Raw genomic sequence first — 19,282 nt, 5'->3', positions numbered from 1 at the left:
CGGTTCAGCCTATAAAGGCCAGAGGTGGGAAGAGACCAGAAATAGGAAGATGGCTATGAAGAGGTGAAAAGGTACTAGTGTTTACAATACGTGTGTCACTGGGCTATGTGGACGGAGTCAGTTAACCCTCATAAGCACCGTATAAAACACTAGCATTCCCATGTCACAGAGAAAGAAGCAGAGGCATAACTGGCTGCTGGGACTCCGTGGGCAGCCGCCCCGGCCTGCGCCCCTTTGTTCCTCCATGGATCCGAGGCTGCAGGCCTGTCTACCCTCTCCCCACAGCCACACACTACTGAGGACACAGGAAAGGCTGCTTCTGACTCCTACGAAAGCATAATCCCAACTCGTTTCTTCATTTCCAACGTGGGTAACTTTCCCATGGTCCTTTTCTCTTACTTTTTTTTTTTTTTTAAGGATTCATTCATTTATTATTATTATAAATACAACTTTAAAAATTTGCTATAGGGCAGGTGTACTCAATAGTCACATGAAGAGAGAGAGAGAGAGAGAGAAGGAGGGAGGGAGGGAGGGAGGGGAAGTGAGAAAGCAAGTCACCAGGTTCAGGACTTGAACTGTGGTTGCCCATGGGGGAGTCCAGTGCCTTAACTACCATGCCACCTGCTGCCCCTCCCCCACCACGGTTTTCTATCCCAGCTCACAGGACTGAAAAAACACTTCTTTAAAGTGTACAATTAAATGACTTTTTCTAAATTTACCAGTCAAGTTTAACACAGTTTTAAACTGTTTTCATCATTCCAGTGAGACCCCTCCTCATTTACAGTTAATCCTCCCTCATCCTCACTGTGGCTTCACGGCCCCCACTAATATGTTCCTTATCTTTGTAACTTTGCTTTTTCTGGGCTTTTTATATAAAATGGACTTACAGATGTACCTTTACAGATGTCCCTTCTCTTTTTTTAAAATATAGGTTTTTGCCACAGGGCAAATGTGTTGACCAGAAAGACAAAGACAGAAAGGGAAAGTGAGGAGACGGCCTCGCCACAATTCCCTCTCCTCCAATCTCCTCCTGGGATCCTGGGCACGCACATGCATGTGTCTGGTGTGACTCTCAAGCCACCAGGCCCAAGCCTTGAACTGCGGTAGGCCACATGGGAATCCAGTGCCTTAGCCACCACGCCATCTGCTGGCCCACAGACGTGGCTTACTGTTCTCAGCTTATTTTAGAGGGTCATCCTTACTGTACCATGCCTCAGTAATTTGTTACTTTGACTCTTCACTACCGAACAGAGCTCCCTCTGCAGTTTTGTTATTCATGTGCCAGTGGACACACGCCCTGGGCCACTAACAGTGGGGCTGCCGTCTCAGGCATAGACACTGAGGAGTGGGCTGCGGTCTTGGGGGGGCTGCAGATGTTCTAAGGAGCTGCCAACTATTCGGCCAGGGCCGCACCAGCCCACGCCCTCGCCAGGCTGTCGGGGCCCCGGCTGCTCAATCCATGCACGGCTCGTTCCGCCTTGGGGACTGCAGCCACCAGCGTGGCATGAAGCGGTACCTCACTGTGGTTTGGATCTCATTTCCCTAATGACTAATAATGGCGATCTCTATTTTCACATGCTTCTTAACCTTTCCTGTATCTTTTCTGGTAAAATGCCCATTTTCATTTCGCCCATTTTTTCCCCCGAGAGATCATTGCTATAAGGTGTGTGCACTCACCAGAAAGACTGACAGAGACAGACAGACAGACAGAAAGTGAGAAATCACACCCCTCCTCTCCAAATCCCTTTTCTTCATTATCCTCTGGGGATTTTTTGCCCCATTTTAACTGTGTTGTCACCCTCTTATTAATGAGTCGTAGGAGTACTGAGCGTAGGACTTTAATAAGGATTTCTCACCAGCTGTTTTCCAGACACTTCTTTTTAGTTTTGCCATGAGTATGCTCACCAGAGACAGAGAGAGATATAGAGAGACAGGAAAGTGAGAAGTCACTCCCAAAGAGGATGGCCACCACAATCCCGTCTCTTCCACTTTCCTCTTGGGACTTTGGGCAGGCACAAACGAGTCTGGTGTGATTTTCTAGCCACTGGGTTTGGGGCACAAACCGTAAAGTCAGCTGTGTGGGATCCGCCATCTTAACCTCCATGCCACCTGCCGGCCCTTCCTTCTGGAGATGTCTAAGCCATGCTGCGGTGTCCTCACGGCTCCCAGCGCTCCCACACGTACTGGTCTGTCAGCGTGCTAAGTCTGGGAGGGCACCTGGGAAGGGGCAGCACTGGCCCACACATGCCCTGCGTAACGAGGGAGGTGAGGTCACCTGCGGCAGGCGCTACCCCCGGGCCGTGCAAGGGGGGAGGGGAGGTCCCCGCCGCCAGCCGCTACCCGCGTGCTGTCCACCACTGAGACCCCAAGCCAGCGAGCAGGCAGGACACAGCCAGCTGAGGCGCGGCTCCAGGGCGGAGAAGTTACAGAGCAGAGGCAGGCGGGCAACCTCCACTCCGAGTCTCAGCTACTATGAACAGTGCTGCGCCCAGCTCCTGGGCTCTCCATCTCTGGCTCCCTGTGCTAATCTCTACCAGGGGAATGACAGCAGTGGGGAAAGGAGCTCCCAACAGCAACATGGCAAGTATCTTGGCTCTTTCTTAGATGTGAAATGGAACCTTCCCTTAGTTTACTTCTACTGATACCAAACTATTAGACTAGACTAGACCAGACGTAACTGGTTCGGGCTATGGCTGATATAACCATTTTCACAACAAAAGGATGTAAAAGATGACCAGATCCCAGTGAGAACAACTCTGCCCGAAATTTGATGATATAAATACAAAGTTTTAACAAATACAAAAAGCACAAACAGGTCCCCAACTTAAAAATAAACTTGTAAAAGTGCTGGAAAAATTAAGACTAATACTAACGATTGATGGTTTTTTAGGAATTTCTAGGGGCCAGAAACTTGGTAAAATTTACAAATAAAGTCAGAGAAAATTATATACTGGGCAGATCTAACAAAAAAGAAACCTAGGGTAGTAACCTTAGTAATCAAAAATGAAAACCAAGTCGAAAGGGATAAATGGAAGTGAGAACTGTTTTATATGAATAAAAAATTCAATCAACTAGAAAAAATAAATGTGGATTTGAATTTAGAAATAGTAAATGCAGTGCAGCTACAATTACCCACACCTACGAAACGTGGGAGAAGCATAACCGAAGACGCTCCAACACAGCAGAACATACTTGATACACACGCACGCACACACACCTGCTGCTCAATTCTAACACAGACGATTTGAAAATAATGTGAAGATAGATATTATCAAGTTTAGTTAAGGGAAAAGACACAGATGAACTGTGTTAGAAAGCCAAAGGGGTCACACATGGAACGCAACAATGCTAAGGAAACAGAAAAAGAACAGACATATTCCTCACAATTCTGTATTACAAATTTATATTAAAGACAGCTGTGTTAAACCTTTAGTGTTATATGACTATTACATAGTATTTAAATTGTTTTTAGCAAATACGAGTTCCTATATTCTTTAAACTCAGTCATATATTAAGTATTGAAATACATTAAATATTAAAACATTCCTGATATTGAAAAGCCAGGCGGGCCAATGGATGACGTGGTAGTCAGGGCACTGGCTCTCACGTGGTAGACGGCCTGGCCCAAGTGTGCACGAGCCTGAGATCCAGAGAGGAGGCTGGAGAAGAGGGGTCGCTAAGCTCCTCCCTCTCCCCTTTCTCTCTCTCGCGGAGTATCTGTACCCTGTGGAAGGTTCCATTTCATCTAAGAGGTCATGTACGACAGCCAGAACCTCTTGAGTGCTGTCCATCACTGAGACCCTGAGCCAAAGCCACGAGCAGGCAGGACACAGAAGTTACAGAGCAAAGGTGGGCAGAGCAACCTTCACTCACTGAAATAAAGCCAGGCATGGGGCCAGCTGGCGGCACGGTGGTGAAGGTCGCTGGATCCCACACAGCCAGGGGTGCAGTGCGAGCTCTGCACACAGTGGCTGACGGACACATCAGGCACGTGCGCGCGCGCATGGTCGAACTCCTGAGTGGAGCATGGAGGAGTCAGGGCTGTGGTGTGGCTGCTCCCCCAGGGGTTGCTTTCTTACTTGTGTCTCTCTGGCGAGAGCACATGCCAGACGGCACAACATGAAACGAAAAAGCCAGGCACCGGTAAAAATGGTCTTAAAAGTAACTCTTTCGAGGGCCAGCAGGTGGCGTGGCGGATAAGGGGCTGGACACTCCCACAGATAGCGGTTTGAGTCTTGGACCTGGCTTGCTTTCCCCCTCCCCCCTCAATGTCTCTCTTTGATTGAATTAAAATGAACGAATGAATTTTTTGATGTTTGGTACTTTAGGTAACCTACTTGTGGCGCTGGCCCTCCTGTGTCAGTCTAGTGCCTACCCTGACGAGGTCCCCATTGAGCCCTCACTGCCTCCCAACCCACCCTGCTCCTCACTCGTCCAGGTAAGTCTCTGCCTACTCACATCGTTCTGCCCACTGAGCTCTGGTGAGGGCTGGCACGGGGCACACTGCTTCTTCCCTTTGTAACACCTTGCCGTTCATGGAATTAAGGGCCATCTTTTCTGTTTTGTTTATCTGGCTTTCTGTGTACTCCTGATTTTACCCCCCCCACCCCCCGCTCCCCCGGTTACACAGGGAGAAAAGGAAACCTACGCATCCCCTTTTGTAACCACTGAGAAACAGCAAGCATTCTGCCGACTTGGCCTTCCAGGGTCTCTCCTGGAACCTCCGCACAGCTCCACACGGTCGGGCTGCCTTCCTGCCACCACGCAGGGGCTTGCCACTCTTTGCTCTGGGACTCTCTCCTCCCTTTCTCAGTGTCTTGGATCAGAAACATTCCCTTTCTTGCTTTGTATCTTCATTTTGTTTGAGTATATTCTTTAATAGCTTCCAGAAAGGGATGCATGAAAAAAACACCTTTGGTACTTTGCCTGTCAGCAAATGTCTTTATTCTTTATTCTTAAATCTCATACCCTGACTGGAGCTAGATGCACAGGAGCTGGACGGTGGCGGCGCGGTAAAACGTGATGCTCTGCAGGGGTGACCAGACGGGAAGGTTCCAGGTTGCACCTGCGGCCTCGTCTAGCAGGCTAGGCACGAGCGTGCCGAGATGCAGGGCCGGCTGAAGCGCAGGTGGGCTGTGGCACATGACACTGTGGGGGGGCTTGCTTACTCTCACTCTCATTCACGGAAGAAACGATGAGACCGAACAAGTTAATAAGAACTCTGTGTGGTCGAAGTCTCTGAATCTTGCACAGAGCTCCCAAACCCCTTGGAATATCCGAGTGACAGGTGACACGTGGCAGCCCTAGAAAGTGCGAGGTTGGGGGCTCACCGGTGATTACAGAGTGGGGCATCCGGGCCAGGCTGCCGATCCGCGGGGGGGGCTGGGGGGACAGAAATGGGTCTGGACCACGTGGCCAGTCTTCTGGTCAGTCGTGTCCAGAGGGAAGGCCATGGAGACTCGAGCCGGAGCTTAGTGCTGAGTGCACCGAGGCGTTGGGAGAGGCATGCCAGCTCCGTGGGGCCGTGCTGCTTTTGCACCCACCTGGGCGCTCGCCTCCTGTCTCGTCACCGGACTATCCCTGACTTGCACTCCTCTCTCTAGTAGAACTGTCATCGTAAGCATGGAGTTTTCAGTGGGTTCTAGTGACTGCTGCACCGGAGGGGTCGGGAAGCCCCGGATCTGTAACTCACACTGAGCAGGGTGCATCCCACTCACGGCTGGCAGCTGAGGGCAGGGCAGGCTTGTGACGATGCTGTCCCGAGCCAGTGCGGTCTCTGCTAACTCTGGAACGGGGTCGTAATGGAACTGCACTGCAGGATGAGGGTGTGCTCAGCTGGGCTAAGTGTGGTCGGCTTAGAGAGACTGCCGTGTGGCTGGTGAATGAGGCAGGGAGGTGGGGAACGAAGCTGTGACTGGCTCTTTCCTTGCTCTGTGGGATCTGCACGAACTGCGCAGTGAGGATCACAACTCTAGGACAACCCGTGGAGTCAAAGAACTGGCATCAGAAGATACTGGGAAAAATTATTTTCTAAAGTTTTAAGAAACTGCTACCTGGGCCAGGCTGTGACATGGTGGTTAAAGTGGCAGGATCCCACTTAGCTGACTGTGAGGTTTGGGTCCTGGACCCAGTGGCTTGGAAAATCGCTGGGTGCCTGTTTGAGTGTGTGCAGAAAATGCTGAAGGAGGGAGAAATGGAGATGGGACTGCAGCGTGGCCATCCCCCACGGAGGGTGCAGTTCCTCATTTTCTTTCTTTCTCTCTCACTTTCTCCAATGAGTATATGAGCCCTCTTGCAAAAATTAAAAAATAAAATTTAAAAATGTTGCTACCTCACTCCCTATCTTCTAGCATGGCTGTTTGTAAGTCTAAAGGCATTTGTGTAAGATACCTGTTCCTTTGTGAAACCTTCTCAAGAAGGTTTGAGGATTTTCTCTTTGTCCTCAATGATGCAATGTGGCCTCACATGGGCTTCAGTGTGTGGGACCGTTTTCATCAGTGATGTTAGATACTGAAGAGATAATTTTATTTAAAAATTTGTGCCTTTTGGTTCTGGAAAATTCTAATAAACTTGCGTGGCGGCTGCTTCTTTCTGGATACCTCTCATTTGAATACCAAAACCTCCTGGAAAAATTCTGATTATATCATCTCTATTTTCCACTTCATCTTTTTGTTCTACTTTCTGAGAAATTAACTTTTCTATTCAGTTTTCATTTCTGTTATCACAATTTTAACTCCCAAAAACAGTTAAAAAAAGTTTTTAGGTATTAATAGGTATTTTTAAATGCATTATTTATTTTTTTGGGAGGGAAGACGTTTTTGCTATAGGGCGCATGCACTTGCCAGAGAGACAGACAGAGAGAGAGAGAGAGACAGAGAGAGAGAGAGAGAGAGAGAGAGAGACAGAAAGCGAGAAATCACCCCCCCCAAGGGATGGCCACGCCGCAATCCCTTCTCCTCCATTCTCCTCTCAGGATCTTGGGCATGCATGCACACATGCCCGGCATGAGTTTAAGCCACTGGGTCCGGGACTTGAACCGTGGTCGACTACATGGGAGTCCAGTGACATAGCCATTGCGCTGCTGGTCCCTGCATTTTTTATTTTCAATAAAAGGTTTTAGTTTTAATAGATAAAAATAAAAAAAATATTAAGAGAAACTTGCTTAAAACTTAGCCAGGCAAAAGGTTAGAGTTCAGTTCAAATAGTAGGTGGATGAACCTATCGATTGTTCAAGAGAAGACAAAAATCCTTAAATATGGAAGTCAAAGCATCGAAGAAAGTCAGCAATGTTTTAGTCTAAAGTAAATTCTCTTTCACTAGTTCAGCCTCACGTAGTTAATCTCTCTTCTATTGAATTTGCAGCGTTACTGTGGTCTGATCTTTGCATTTAAACTCTGGAAGTTAGCATTCAACTCCAGACCTGTCCCTACCATTAGGCTGGCCCTTCTCTTGGTTGTTCCTTGTACTCTTATTTCTGTGTCTGACTTTGGTTTTCCTGGGACAGCACTCCCTTCAGCACTTCTTGGGGGGAGTTAGTCTGGTGTTGATAAATTCTTTCACATTTTGTTTATCTGAGAATGCTTTTGTCTTTTTCTACCATATGAAAGATAATCCTGCTGGGCATGGTATTCTTGGTTGAAATTGTTTTTCGCGTAACACTTTGAGTATATTTTCCCACTCTTCCCTTGCTGGTGTTGTTTCCAAAGAGAGGTCCAATGTTTGCCTGATGGGATAACCTTTGAAAGTAACTTGACATTTTTCTCTTACCACTTTTAGTATCTTGTCTCTGTCTGTGGTTTTGGTCAATCTGGGGAAGATCTTGGGTTGAGTCTATGTGGGGTCCTTTGTATTTCTTGAGTCTTGATATTTGAGTGCCTCTCTAGGTTTGGAAAGTTTTCTTCCAGGATTTCATGGAAATTTTCTAAATGCTCTTTTTATAGACTATCTTTTTCTTTTTCTATGGAGATATTTATCTTTCCTTATTGACAATATTTGTATTTTTGAAGTTTTCTTCTTCCTACAAGGAGAATGGTCTCTTGGGTCATCAGAAAAGTCATGTATTTTTCTGTGCTTTTAAATGCAAAAATGCATCATGACTTTCCTGATGACCCAATATTTCTAGATCTTTCTTACTAGAAACTTCCATAAAGTGTCTAATGGTTGTTAGTGTCCACCCACCTCCAACAGTGGCCTATATGACTAGGCCAGGGAGCCTCCATGGCTGTGGGTGGAGGTCACTCCTCCTGCGACCCCATAGGGTGGTCTAGCTGGGCTGGTGGAGCCTCTTATGTTAAGTATTGTTAGGGCACTTTTCCTGGGTTCACGCATCTCAGAGAAGTTCCCTGCAGAAACTCACCTGAGTACCGGCAGGGGTTTCAGCCTTTCATATCCGTTTTTTGAATGGTACCCTCACCTTCAACTACCCAGCCAGGCCCTCTGATTTACCCTTTCCAGATGAAAACCAAAACCACCTCTCACCTTTCACTGGGACTGGAGAGGAGCAGTCCCTGCTGTGTGGCGCTGTGGTGAGGGTCTGGAGGTTCCAAGCACTTCTTCACACTTGGCCACCTGCTCTGAGCCCGTTTTTCTCTACCCCAGAGCCGTCTACTGTAGATGGCTCTGCAGACAGTGCGTGCTGGGCTGCTCCGTGACTTAGCTCCCACTGGCTGACTTTGGGGCCGGCTCCTGTGATAAGCTAGAACAGCTCCGATCTGCTTACCAGCTCTCCTGCTCCCAAAATCTTACTTATGCCACCTCCCCTGGTCTTTGTGCGTTTTCTTTTTACCCTTTTACCATTATTTTCATGGAGTTTTCTTTTGGGGGGGGAGGGGAGAGGTTTTCGCTATAGGGCGCGTGCACTCTCCAGACAGACAGAGAGAGACATAGAGACAGAAAGCGAGAAATCACCCCCCAGGGGGAATGGTCACGCCACAATCCCTTCTCCTCCATTCTCCTCTTGGGATCTTGGGCATGCACGCACACGCGCCCGGCGTGAATTTTAAGCCACCAGGTCTGGGACACAAACCGTGGTCAACTACGTGGGAGTCCAGCGACATAGCCATTACGCTAACTGCTGGTTCCCTCGTGGAGTTTTCTGAGTAAAGAACATGTAAATGTGTCCGATCAATTCTTTCATTTTAAAAATAATAATTATTTATTTTTAATTTTATTTATTCATTCATTTATTTTAATTTGACCAGAGAGAGACAGAGAAAGAGAGAGAGAGAGAAAGTGAGAAAGCAAGCCACCAGGTCCAGGACTTGAACCGTGGTCAGCCATGTGGAAGTGCCTTAACCACCATGTCACCTGCTGGTCCCGATTCTTAATAGGAATTATACACAAAGCAAAGCTTACTTATTGGTTAATAACAGCCAAATTCAATCAGTTATATGTCAACTGGCAGCTGATGAAAGATATATTTATTGTTCTTTTTTTTTTTTTTTTTTTTGTTTGGAGAGGTTTTTCACTCTAGGGTACGTGCGCTTGCCAGACAGACGGAGAGAGACATAGAGACAGAAAGCGAGGAATCACCCCCCGGGGGGATGGCCACGCTGCAATCCCTTCTCCTCCATTCTCCTCTCGGGATCTTGGGCATGCACGCACACGCGCCCAGCCTGAGTTTTAAGCCACCGGGTCCGGGACATGAACCGCGGTCGACTACATGGGAGTCCAGCGACATAGCCATTACGCTAACTGCTGGTTCCCTATGGTTCTTTAATTGCCTAAAAGTTATGGAGAAATCAAAACAGTCAAGGTTTTAAATTACATTTTATAAGAAAAGTTATAAAGTATCTCAGTTCTCTGGGGGACATCTACATTTGAATGTAGATTATACATGTACATTTGAATGTATATTAATTATATATACTTTATTTTCTTAGAATTACTAACTTTATTTATACCTGCAAACAAAAAGAAAGGCAATTTACTGACCTCTGCTTCTGTTGCTTGGGATTGTAAAAGCTGTCGTACACGAAGTATATCCTTCTCTATTTGCTGAATTCTGGCTATTCGCCGCTAAAACAAAGCAAGAGTCCAAGTTAGATGTGTTTTTTTTTAAAAACATTAGTATAAGCAATCGTATTATGGCTACCACCTAATGGCTTAGGGTTACGACAAATAATTTTTACTGAGAAGTCAGACACACGTGTGTATAAACCCACACATCTATGACCATGTGGGAAAGCTTTTCTTCATTGCCAAAGAGTGCATGCACTTGCCAGAGAGCCAGAAAGAGGGGGAGGAGGAAGGTGCCCCTCACTGGGGAGTGCTCTCACTGCAACCCTTCTCCTTCCCTTTCTCCACCCACGGTGGTTCTGGGCATATGCACACACACTCGGCATGTCCCTGACACTGCTGGGTCCAGGATGCCAACTATGTGGTCAGTTACGTGGGCTCCAGCCACTTTAACCGCCATGCCACAGGCTGGCCCAGGCCGGTTTTTTACATACATTTTTTCTAACTTTATGCAACAGGTGTCCAGAGACGTTTAGTGAATATATAAGTCACACATCAAACTATATGCTGCATATATTATGAAAATTGATATTTAAAAGTTATTCTCAACAAAATTTCAAAGAGGAGAAAATTACATCTGACTCTTTCAAATTAATCCCAACAGTAACATATGCAACGTATTTATATAAAGTACAGTATACCTGTATAGGGGAAAAAAACATCCAATTTTTCTTTCTTTCTTTTTTTTTTTTTTTTTTTTGAGGGAGGTTTTTGCTATAGGGTGCATGCGCTCGCCAGAGAGACAGAGAAACAGAAAGCAAGAAATCACCCCCCGGGGGGATGGCCACGCCGCAATCCCTTCTCCTTCATTCTCCTCTCGGGATCTTGGGCACGCACGCATATGCGTCCGGCGTGCGTTTAAGCCACCGGGGCCAGGACTAGAACTGCAGTAGACTACATGGGAGTCCAGCGACAGCCATTACATCAACTGCCAGTCCCAACAGCTAAACATTATTCTTATTTTCAGTCCTAGGTAGAGTTTTTGCTTTTCCAGTATACTGATTTGTTTTCATTTTTATGAATACTAGTGTAATTGGGAAAAAAACAAATCACTTATACAGAAATATCTTTTTTTTTTTGAGAGTTTTTTTTGCTATAGGGCGCGTGCGCTTGCCAGACAGACAGAGAGAGACAGAGACAGAAAGTGAGAAATCACCCCCCGGGGGGATGGTCACGCCACAATCCCTTCTCCTCCCTTCTCCTCTCTGGATCTTGGGCACGCACGCACACGCGCCCAGCGAGAGCTTCAAGCCACCGGGTCCGGGACTTGGAATCCAGTAGACCACATGGGAGTCCAGCGACATAGCCATCATGCCAAGTGCTAGTCTCCACAAGCTGAATTATAAGAGGAAGCGTCTGGCTCGGCTGTGGGTGTCGGCAGTAGGGCCCGAAGGGAAGGCTGAGGGTTCAGATCCCGGGCGGACTAGAACACGCCGGGTGTGCCTCTGGGCTTCTCTCTCTGACCCTGACTGACTGAAAGGCTCTCAGTCGTAAGGAGACCCTGCTGCAGTTCTCTCTAGCTCCCTCACTAAATAAACAAATGCGCTTCATCAATAGTAACTGCGTCAGTGGGAAAACCATCTAGCGCCTAGTCAGAAGGATGGAGTAGTCACTAAAACACTTTTTGTTGCAATGCCCCATCGATAAAAGAATTTCCAGGGGCCAGCAGGTGGCGTGGTGATTAAAGCTCTGGACACCCACATGGCCAACCTCAGTTTGAGTCCCGGACCTGGCAGCTTGCTTCCTCTCTCTTTCTGGTAAGCGCGTAACATGCCCTACTGCCAATTAAAATAATAACAGTAATAAATAAAATTAAATAATTATTTTAAAAAATTTAAAAATTTTTGAGTATATATCTCTTAACAGATAAATAGTATTAGTAGCATAACAATTAGTTTTTATTTGATTTTTATAAAGAGATTTTTGCTATAGGGTAGGTGTGCTCACTTGAGAGAGACAGAGACAGAAAGTGAAAACTCACCCCCCCCAGGGGGATGGCCACGCCGCAAACCCTTCTCCTCCATCCTCCTCTCAGAATTTTGGGCACACATGCACACACGCCCAGAGTGAGTTTTAAGCTGCTGGGTCTGGGACTTGAACTGTGGTCGACTACGTGGGAGTCTAGCAATGTAACCATTAAGCCATCTGCTGATCCCAACAATCAGCTTTTAAGTACATGTAGTAATAAAATTTCCATACCACTTATCGTTTGATCACACCTATTTTTACTTAAATACAGTGTCCTCATGTTTCTCCTATAACCAAAGTAAAACGGTTTATCGCTGCTAGTAGCCAACGTTATAAAAATCTCAAAGACCCTCCCCATCAATCTTCCTTCCTTCAAGAGAGAGACTTTTACTACGGGGCATGTGCGCTCACCAGAGAAAGACAGGAAGAGAATCACTCCCCAGGGGGGATGGCCACGCCACAATCCCTCCTCCTCCATTCTTCTCTCGGGATCTTGGGCACGCACGCACACGCGCTCGGCGTAAGTTTCAAGCCTTCGGGTCTAGGACTCAAACAAACTGTGGTTGCCTATGTGGGGGTCCAGTGACATAACCATTATGCCATCTGCTGGCCCCCCTCCCTTTCTTTTGAATGCTACAGCTGTGCCGATTCTCTTTCATGATTCTGAAAGTAGCAAACTCAAGGTCAAGAATATCTTCTAATGAATAAATTTTACCGTGTTCAATTGATATCACAAAACTGAAAAAGAAATAGCTCTACTCTTGGTAGCTTTCTAAAAACACTGCAAAGATCAACAATCACTTCCACAGCCAGATGCTAACCATTTCCTGGTTTTAGAGAAACACCTGAACAACACACACTTATCCATGTCTTAACCTGGACTACTTCCTCCGCTGCTATACATAACCAGTTCCCTTCCACCAGTAAAGTCCTACATCGAAACTTCTATCCCTCCGAGGACGAGACTAGGAAATGACATTTCTGTGCTGCCAGTATCGTGGTAAATCCCGAAGTCAGGTCCATGTCTTTATGTCTACTGAGGGGGTGACTTCTGACACGACACTCTTCTATTTCTGAACATGAAAACAGAACAAGCCAGTAGGATTGCTTTCCTTTTTCTAGGACATTCTTGAATACTTATGTTTATTAACAAACACACTGGACTGTTCCAAGTACAAAGTTGGTCTGACTATTGAAACAATGATTTTAAAAACTTTAATAGTAACACACATTTAGGGTATCTCAGGAAATCATAGAGAAGGTAAGCACCTTAACTTGACGAAGGGTATCTGTCAAAAGCCTTGGGCAAGGGCCAGCCAGGTAGTGCGTACTGGCAGAGGCCATGTGGGAAGCCCAGGTCCATTTCCCACCTGACCTAAAAGCTGGGCACAGTAGTGCCTGCTACTGTCCCGAACTACTCGGGAAGGGAAGGCAGGGGGTGATGGCAGGGAAACCACCTTGGAACACACACACACACACACACACACACACACACACACACACACACGCAGGCCAGCCCATGGCCTGGTGGTTAAGGCAGCCGGATCGCACGTGGCTGGAAAACACCCATTGGGCACGTGTGCCGCACAACTGGGTGTGATGGAGATGTGGAGGAGACAACTGTGGCAGGACCACACACCGTGAAGGGTGCTTTCTCCCTCTTTCTCTGACTGTCTCTCTGGTGGATGCCCATATCCTCTGGCAAATTAAAAAAAAATTAAAAATCACAAACAAAACCTGGAGTAAACAAAACACTTAACTGTGAAATTCCAGTATTACTTTAAAATCCAAGACAGGACAAAGAAGATCGTTGGTACTGCTTCTATCCAAAGATGTATTAGAGTCTTTATGCAACACAACCAAAGAAAAACAAACCAAACCCAGAAGCTATAAACAAATTCATCATTACCTGCAGTTGACTGCATGCAGGGGATTTTCCAGGATCAAGAGTCCTGCAAGTCTGCTGGGTACTTATTAAGTTTAATTTAGCAAGGCAATGGAAAGATAACGACAGAAACAGAACACATCTCGGCATCAGTCTTAAAAAGAACATGTAAGAACTTTATGGGGGGCCGGCAGGTGGCATGGTGGTTAAGGTGCTGGACTCCCACATGGCCAACCATGGCCAAGTCCCAGACCTGGAAGCTTGCTTTCTCACTTTCCCTTTCTCTCTCTCTCTCTCTCTAGTGAGTACACATGCCCTGTAATAAATTATTAAATAAAGAATTCTTTTTCCCCCCTAAATATATTCATTTAATTATTATTCTTCAATTTGAACAGAGAGAAACAGAGAGGGAGAGGGAGAGGGAGAGGGCCAGCCGCCAAGTCCGTGAACTGAATTGCAATCAGCCATGTGGGAGTCCAGTGCCTTAAATACCATGCTACCTGCTGGCCTAAATAAATAATTCTTAAAAAACGAACTTTATGGAGAACATTATAAAACTTTATTTAAGGACATAAATAAAACCTAAATGAATGGAAAAATATAAAAATTAGTAACAATCCCTATTATTTACTGATTGTTGATAATACACTAGGCTCTAAGATCTTTCTCATGTTACTCATTTAAGTCTCATATTTTATAGTCTAATATGATCTGTATCTTACTGATGAGAAAACTAGGGCAGCACATGTGCGCAGCATCACACTGCTGGTAAGTGGCAGGCAGAGATGTCACCCAATTAGGTGGGCTCCAAGGTCCTTCCCTTCAACCAAGAAGGCTCAGTACTGTAAAAACAATTTCCTTCATCTGTACATTCTATTTAAGTCTAGTCGAAAGCTCATAGGCTTTTCTTTGAATTAAACAAGCTGATACTAAATTTTTTTTTTGCCAGAAAGACAGAAAGCAAGAAATCACCCCCTAGGGGGGATGGCCACGCAGCAATCCCTTCTCCTCCATTCTCCTCTCGGGATCTTGGACATGCACGCACACATGCCCAGCGTTGAGTTTAAGCCACCGGGTCCGGGACTCGAACTGCGGTCGATCACATGTAAGTTCAGTGACATGCCATTACGCTAACTGCTGGTCCCACAAGCTGATACTAAATTTTAAGTGAAGAGTAATGAGGCAGAATACAACTACATTTTAAAAAATAAAACCAAGGTGCACTCACCTGATTAGGCACCAGATTTATAAAACTAAAGCAAATAAAACGAATGTATCAGGGCAGAGCAGAGAAACTAAAGTCGACTCCTGGAGTAGGAGCCCAGAAATACCTAGCATGTAGAGACTTAGTAATAACAGGGGGGGCTTACTGATTAGTGGGAGTACTGCAATGTGAAAAGGAGAGCTTCAGTTAACAGCACAACATGTACACACGAGCACATGCATCTATGTGCATGTGTGCACATATGACACACGATATATAGCTGCCTACACATATATATTCCAGTGTATAAAAAGATCCGCACCTCCATGACATGTAACAGCCAATCCAAGATGAATTAAAGCTCTCGCCGTACAAATAAAGTGATCAGAATAGTAAGAGGTGCTGCCTTTATGACTTCAGAACAGGAACATGTATAAATGGGTCACAGAAGGCACCAATCTGGCAAGATAATTAATTCAGCTTTACAACAAAAGCTAGTTTTTGTTATAAAGTTTAGAGGGCAGATTTGGCAAGGGAGGAGTTGTGGTGTATATTAGCTACAGAAGATTGGTATCGGGAGGATATTAGAACACTTCTCGGATGCACAGGGCTGAGACAGGCAAACAATATGAACAACTCGACAGAGAGACAACTCAGAAGTCTAATAATTACTAGATAGCTGTTGCGGCAGTGTTCAGGAAAACTCAACCAAAAGGACACAATGTCTCATCGCCCACAGAGAGTTCATTACAAGTCTAACCCAAACGTGCTGGGTAAGGCATGCAGAAGCAGGAATTTTCACATATTATCAGTAGAAATACACACTGGTAAATTAATACGAGTTCGAAACACTCCTCAGTACAAATGAAGTGGCCAGCAGTGATGCTTCTAGGTACAGACCCTCAGCAGAGGCCGGCACTCCAGGGCCTGTGGTCATCTGCTCCGCAAACCCGTTTCCCTGAGCGCGGCCGCACCTGCTCACAGTGTCTGCAGCTGCGTTCCCATTACAAAGGCAGAGCTGAGCAGCCGTGACAGACCACACAGTCCACAACAGAAACACTTGCTGTGGCCCTTTAAGAAAAAGACATCTGTCCTGATCCATAGAAAACCTCGCACGTTTGTTTTCAAGACATGAGTAAACACAAGGAGACTTCAAAAAGTTCACAAAAAAAGTAGAATTAAAGTACATGTTTATTTTGGTGCAAAGGTATTTCAAAGCCATGCAGTTTTCTCATAATATGCATTTTAAGCAAACTATGAGGGCCCTCATGTTTGTCAGATTTTTTTTTTTAAGTTCATGGTCAAGTGTGTACACAAATGTGTGAGAGAGACCAACAGGTGAGCATCCGTGACAGGGTCCTGACGCCGGGACCCACCGCAGCCTCAGCCGTGACGTGGAGTGCGGGCCAGATCAGCCAGGTGTGCCCTGCATCTCCGAGGTCAGCTGCCCTGTGCCAGCACCTCCCCACGTGGGCCTGCCTTACAGAGCCCGCGCCACTGCCGGTCCCCTCAGCACGCTTGCTTCATTCTTTAGGGCTTTTCTTTCATTCTTTTCTTTTCAAATTCGCTATGGGAGGGAACCAGCAGATAGCGTAATGGCTATGTCGCTGGACTCCCATGGAGTCGACCACTGTTCGCGTTCTGGACTCGGTGACTTAAAACTCACGCCGGGCGCATGTGCGTGCGTGCCCAAGATCCCGAGAGGAGAATGGAGGAGAAGGGATTGGGGTGTGGCCATCCCCCCTGGGGGGTGATTTCTCGCTTTCTGTCTCTCTGTCTCTCTCTGTCTGTCTGGCGAGTGCATGCGCCCTATAGCAAAAACCTCTCAAAAAAAAAAAATTCGCTACGGGAAACATGTGCTTGCCACAGAGTGAGAGAAAGAGTAAGAAAGCACCCCCAGGGGTCAGCCACACTGCACTTTCTTCCCCTCCGTTCTCTTAGGATTTAGGGGCACACATGCCCTGTGGGCTTTTCAAACAGCATGTCCAGGACTCAGGGACCAGCAGTTAGTGTAATGGCTATGTCACTGGACTCCCACATAGTTGACTGTGGTTCACGTCCCGGACCCGGTGGCTTAAAGCTCACGCCGGGCGCGTGTGCGTGCGTGCGTGCCCGCGTGCCTAAGATCCAGAGAGTAGAATGGATTGCGGTGTGGCCATCCCCCCTGGGGGGTGATTTCTCGCTTTCTGTCTGTCTGTCTGGCAAGCGCACGCGCCCTATAGCAAAAACCTCTAAAAGAAAAAAAACCCAGCATGTCCAGGACTCAGACTGTGCAGCAGGCCTTAACCACCATACCACTGGCTAGCCCTTGCTGGGGTCTTTTAGACAAACGACCATAGCATTTACAAATCATCATCAGGTCTATTTCTTTCTAGCTAGACGACAGCACAGTATTTGTTTATTTATGCTATAGGGCATGTGCACTCACCAGAGAGGAAGACTGAGGGGGGAAAGTGAGAAATCACCCCTCAGAATGGCCACACTGTAATCCCTCCTTCTCTGTTCTCCTCTCTGGATTTTGGGCACACAGGTGTAAACGTTTGGAATGTTTTTCAAGCCTCTGGGTCCAGGACTTGAATCACGAAGTTGGCCATGTGGGATCCAGTGTCTTAACCACCACACCACCTGCTAGCCCCAAAACATAGTATTTTTACTACCAAAAAAAAAAAAAAAAAAGAAAAGAAAAAGCTTGTATTAGGGGAGCCACCGAAATGCAGTTGAATAACAGCGAGGACGGCAAACACCCCAAGCCTGTGAACGATTTCAACAACCTCATTATCTCCCTATCTCCCTCAGTTAGTGCGGGGTTTACTTCTGGTTTCTGGCAAATGCCTGGTTTGAAAACTACTCCTGGAATCTGGAATCCTATCTCCCCCTTTCCTTCCCTCAGGACTCCAGGCCTCCTGACAGTCCTTTCCCAGGGCGTTCTGGTGTGGCCTGCTGAGCCACCCGGGTGGGGCGGGGAAGGCCCGGAGTGTGCTGCCGCTGCATTTCCAGCACAAGCTCAGTCGGCCCCATTCGGAACAGCTGGGAACGGCTGTTCAGCTTAGGTGTTTGGGTGGGTTCTGGAATACCCGCACATACATCATGGAACAGCTCGGGGAGGGGACTCCAGTGTAGACGTACACTTCATTTCTGTTTCATACAGCCCTAGGACACAGCCTGAAGGTAATTTCATCCATTTTTCTATTACAGCATTTTTAACCTTCACCTGTCACACGAGGTCAGGCACGAAATCTTCCTTAATTCTGCCACGGGGCATGTGTACTCATGGGGGAGAGATGAGGCAGCACCCCGGGTGAGGCAGGGTCATACCGCAGTCCCTTTGCCTCCATCTTGTCCCCGTCTGGGACTTGGAGCACACACCACCAGGTGCCTGGTACATTTCTCAGACTTCACTGTTGGTCACGTGGACTCTAGTCACCTGAACCACAATGCCACAGGCTGGCCCTAATTTTCAACCTAGGGCATCATTCTGACACTCAGAAAGTCTTGACCTTTGGACTTAGGATTTTCAGATTAGGGATGTTCCATCTGTACTCACACTGCCTTATTAACAACTACACCCTAATGTTTTAATAATTCCCTGCGTAATGGACATTTTGTCTTCTTTTACGAGTAACACAAACAAGAGCGAGACGCACCGGTATTTCTGACAGGGTCTCACCTGTGCGATGCTCCTGCTCCACCTTCAGGGTGGCTATCGTGTAGCAACTCGACTGGCCTGTGTAGGCCAGCCGGGGCTGGAACCCGAGCCCACGTGAGCTGGCTTGTACAGAGGGCTCCCAACTCACACCACGATGGTGGGCCACACTGCCTCCTTCCTAACCCTGACACACACAGTGCTGTGAAGGGTAGCTTAAACACCCACCTGCTACTAGAACCCTTGTGCTACATCAAGCACTGACATTTCTTTTTGTAAAAGGTCTTCGGCACCGGCACTCCGGGGGGAGTGCTGCCCCGCAGTGCGTCTCGAGTCCTTTGGGCTCCCACCCCAGACTCGCAGGAGCATGGGCGCTTCCTTCTGCCTGCTCGAGGAACTTGCTCCTCCCTGGGCTGGCTTTCCCTAAGCATTTCTGGCTGTGCTCTTGCCCCAGTACTTTCTTCAAGGTGCCATTGTAGAAGCCTCCTGCAGAAGTCCTGAACGCACGAAGATCCCACTGGCGACTCCCCCACCCACCACCACGAACAGGGTCCTGACCACCCCC

The 19,282-nt window shown here is 47.1% G+C and overlaps 1 protein-coding gene and 1 pseudogene across 1 annotated transcript in view; one reads left to right on the top strand and one right to left on the bottom strand.

Annotated features, from left to right (window-relative positions):
* APC (APC regulator of Wnt signaling pathway) overlaps positions 1–19,282 on the bottom strand; it is a 102,626-nt gene that overhangs the window by 45,036 nt on the left and 38,308 nt on the right. The window contains exon 7 of the mRNA XM_027771200.1: positions 9,934–10,017. Coding sequence (XP_027627001.1) covers positions 9,934–10,017 — 84 coding nt within the window. The remainder of the gene's footprint in view (positions 1–9,933; positions 10,018–19,282) is intronic.
* Positions 17,786–19,282, top strand: part of LOC114007532 (5' exonuclease Apollo pseudogene) — a 3,139-nt pseudogene continuing 1,642 nt past the window's right edge.

This window comes from Tupaia chinensis, unplaced genomic scaffold (genome assembly GCF_000334495.1).
Source record: "Tupaia chinensis unplaced genomic scaffold, TupChi_1.0 Scaffold000195_1, whole genome shotgun sequence".
Classification (NCBI taxonomy): Eukaryota; Metazoa; Chordata; class Mammalia; order Scandentia; family Tupaiidae; genus Tupaia; species Tupaia belangeri.
The sequence above is the reverse complement of the archived record's forward strand: the minus strand, read 5'-3'. Positions and strand labels throughout refer to the sequence as shown.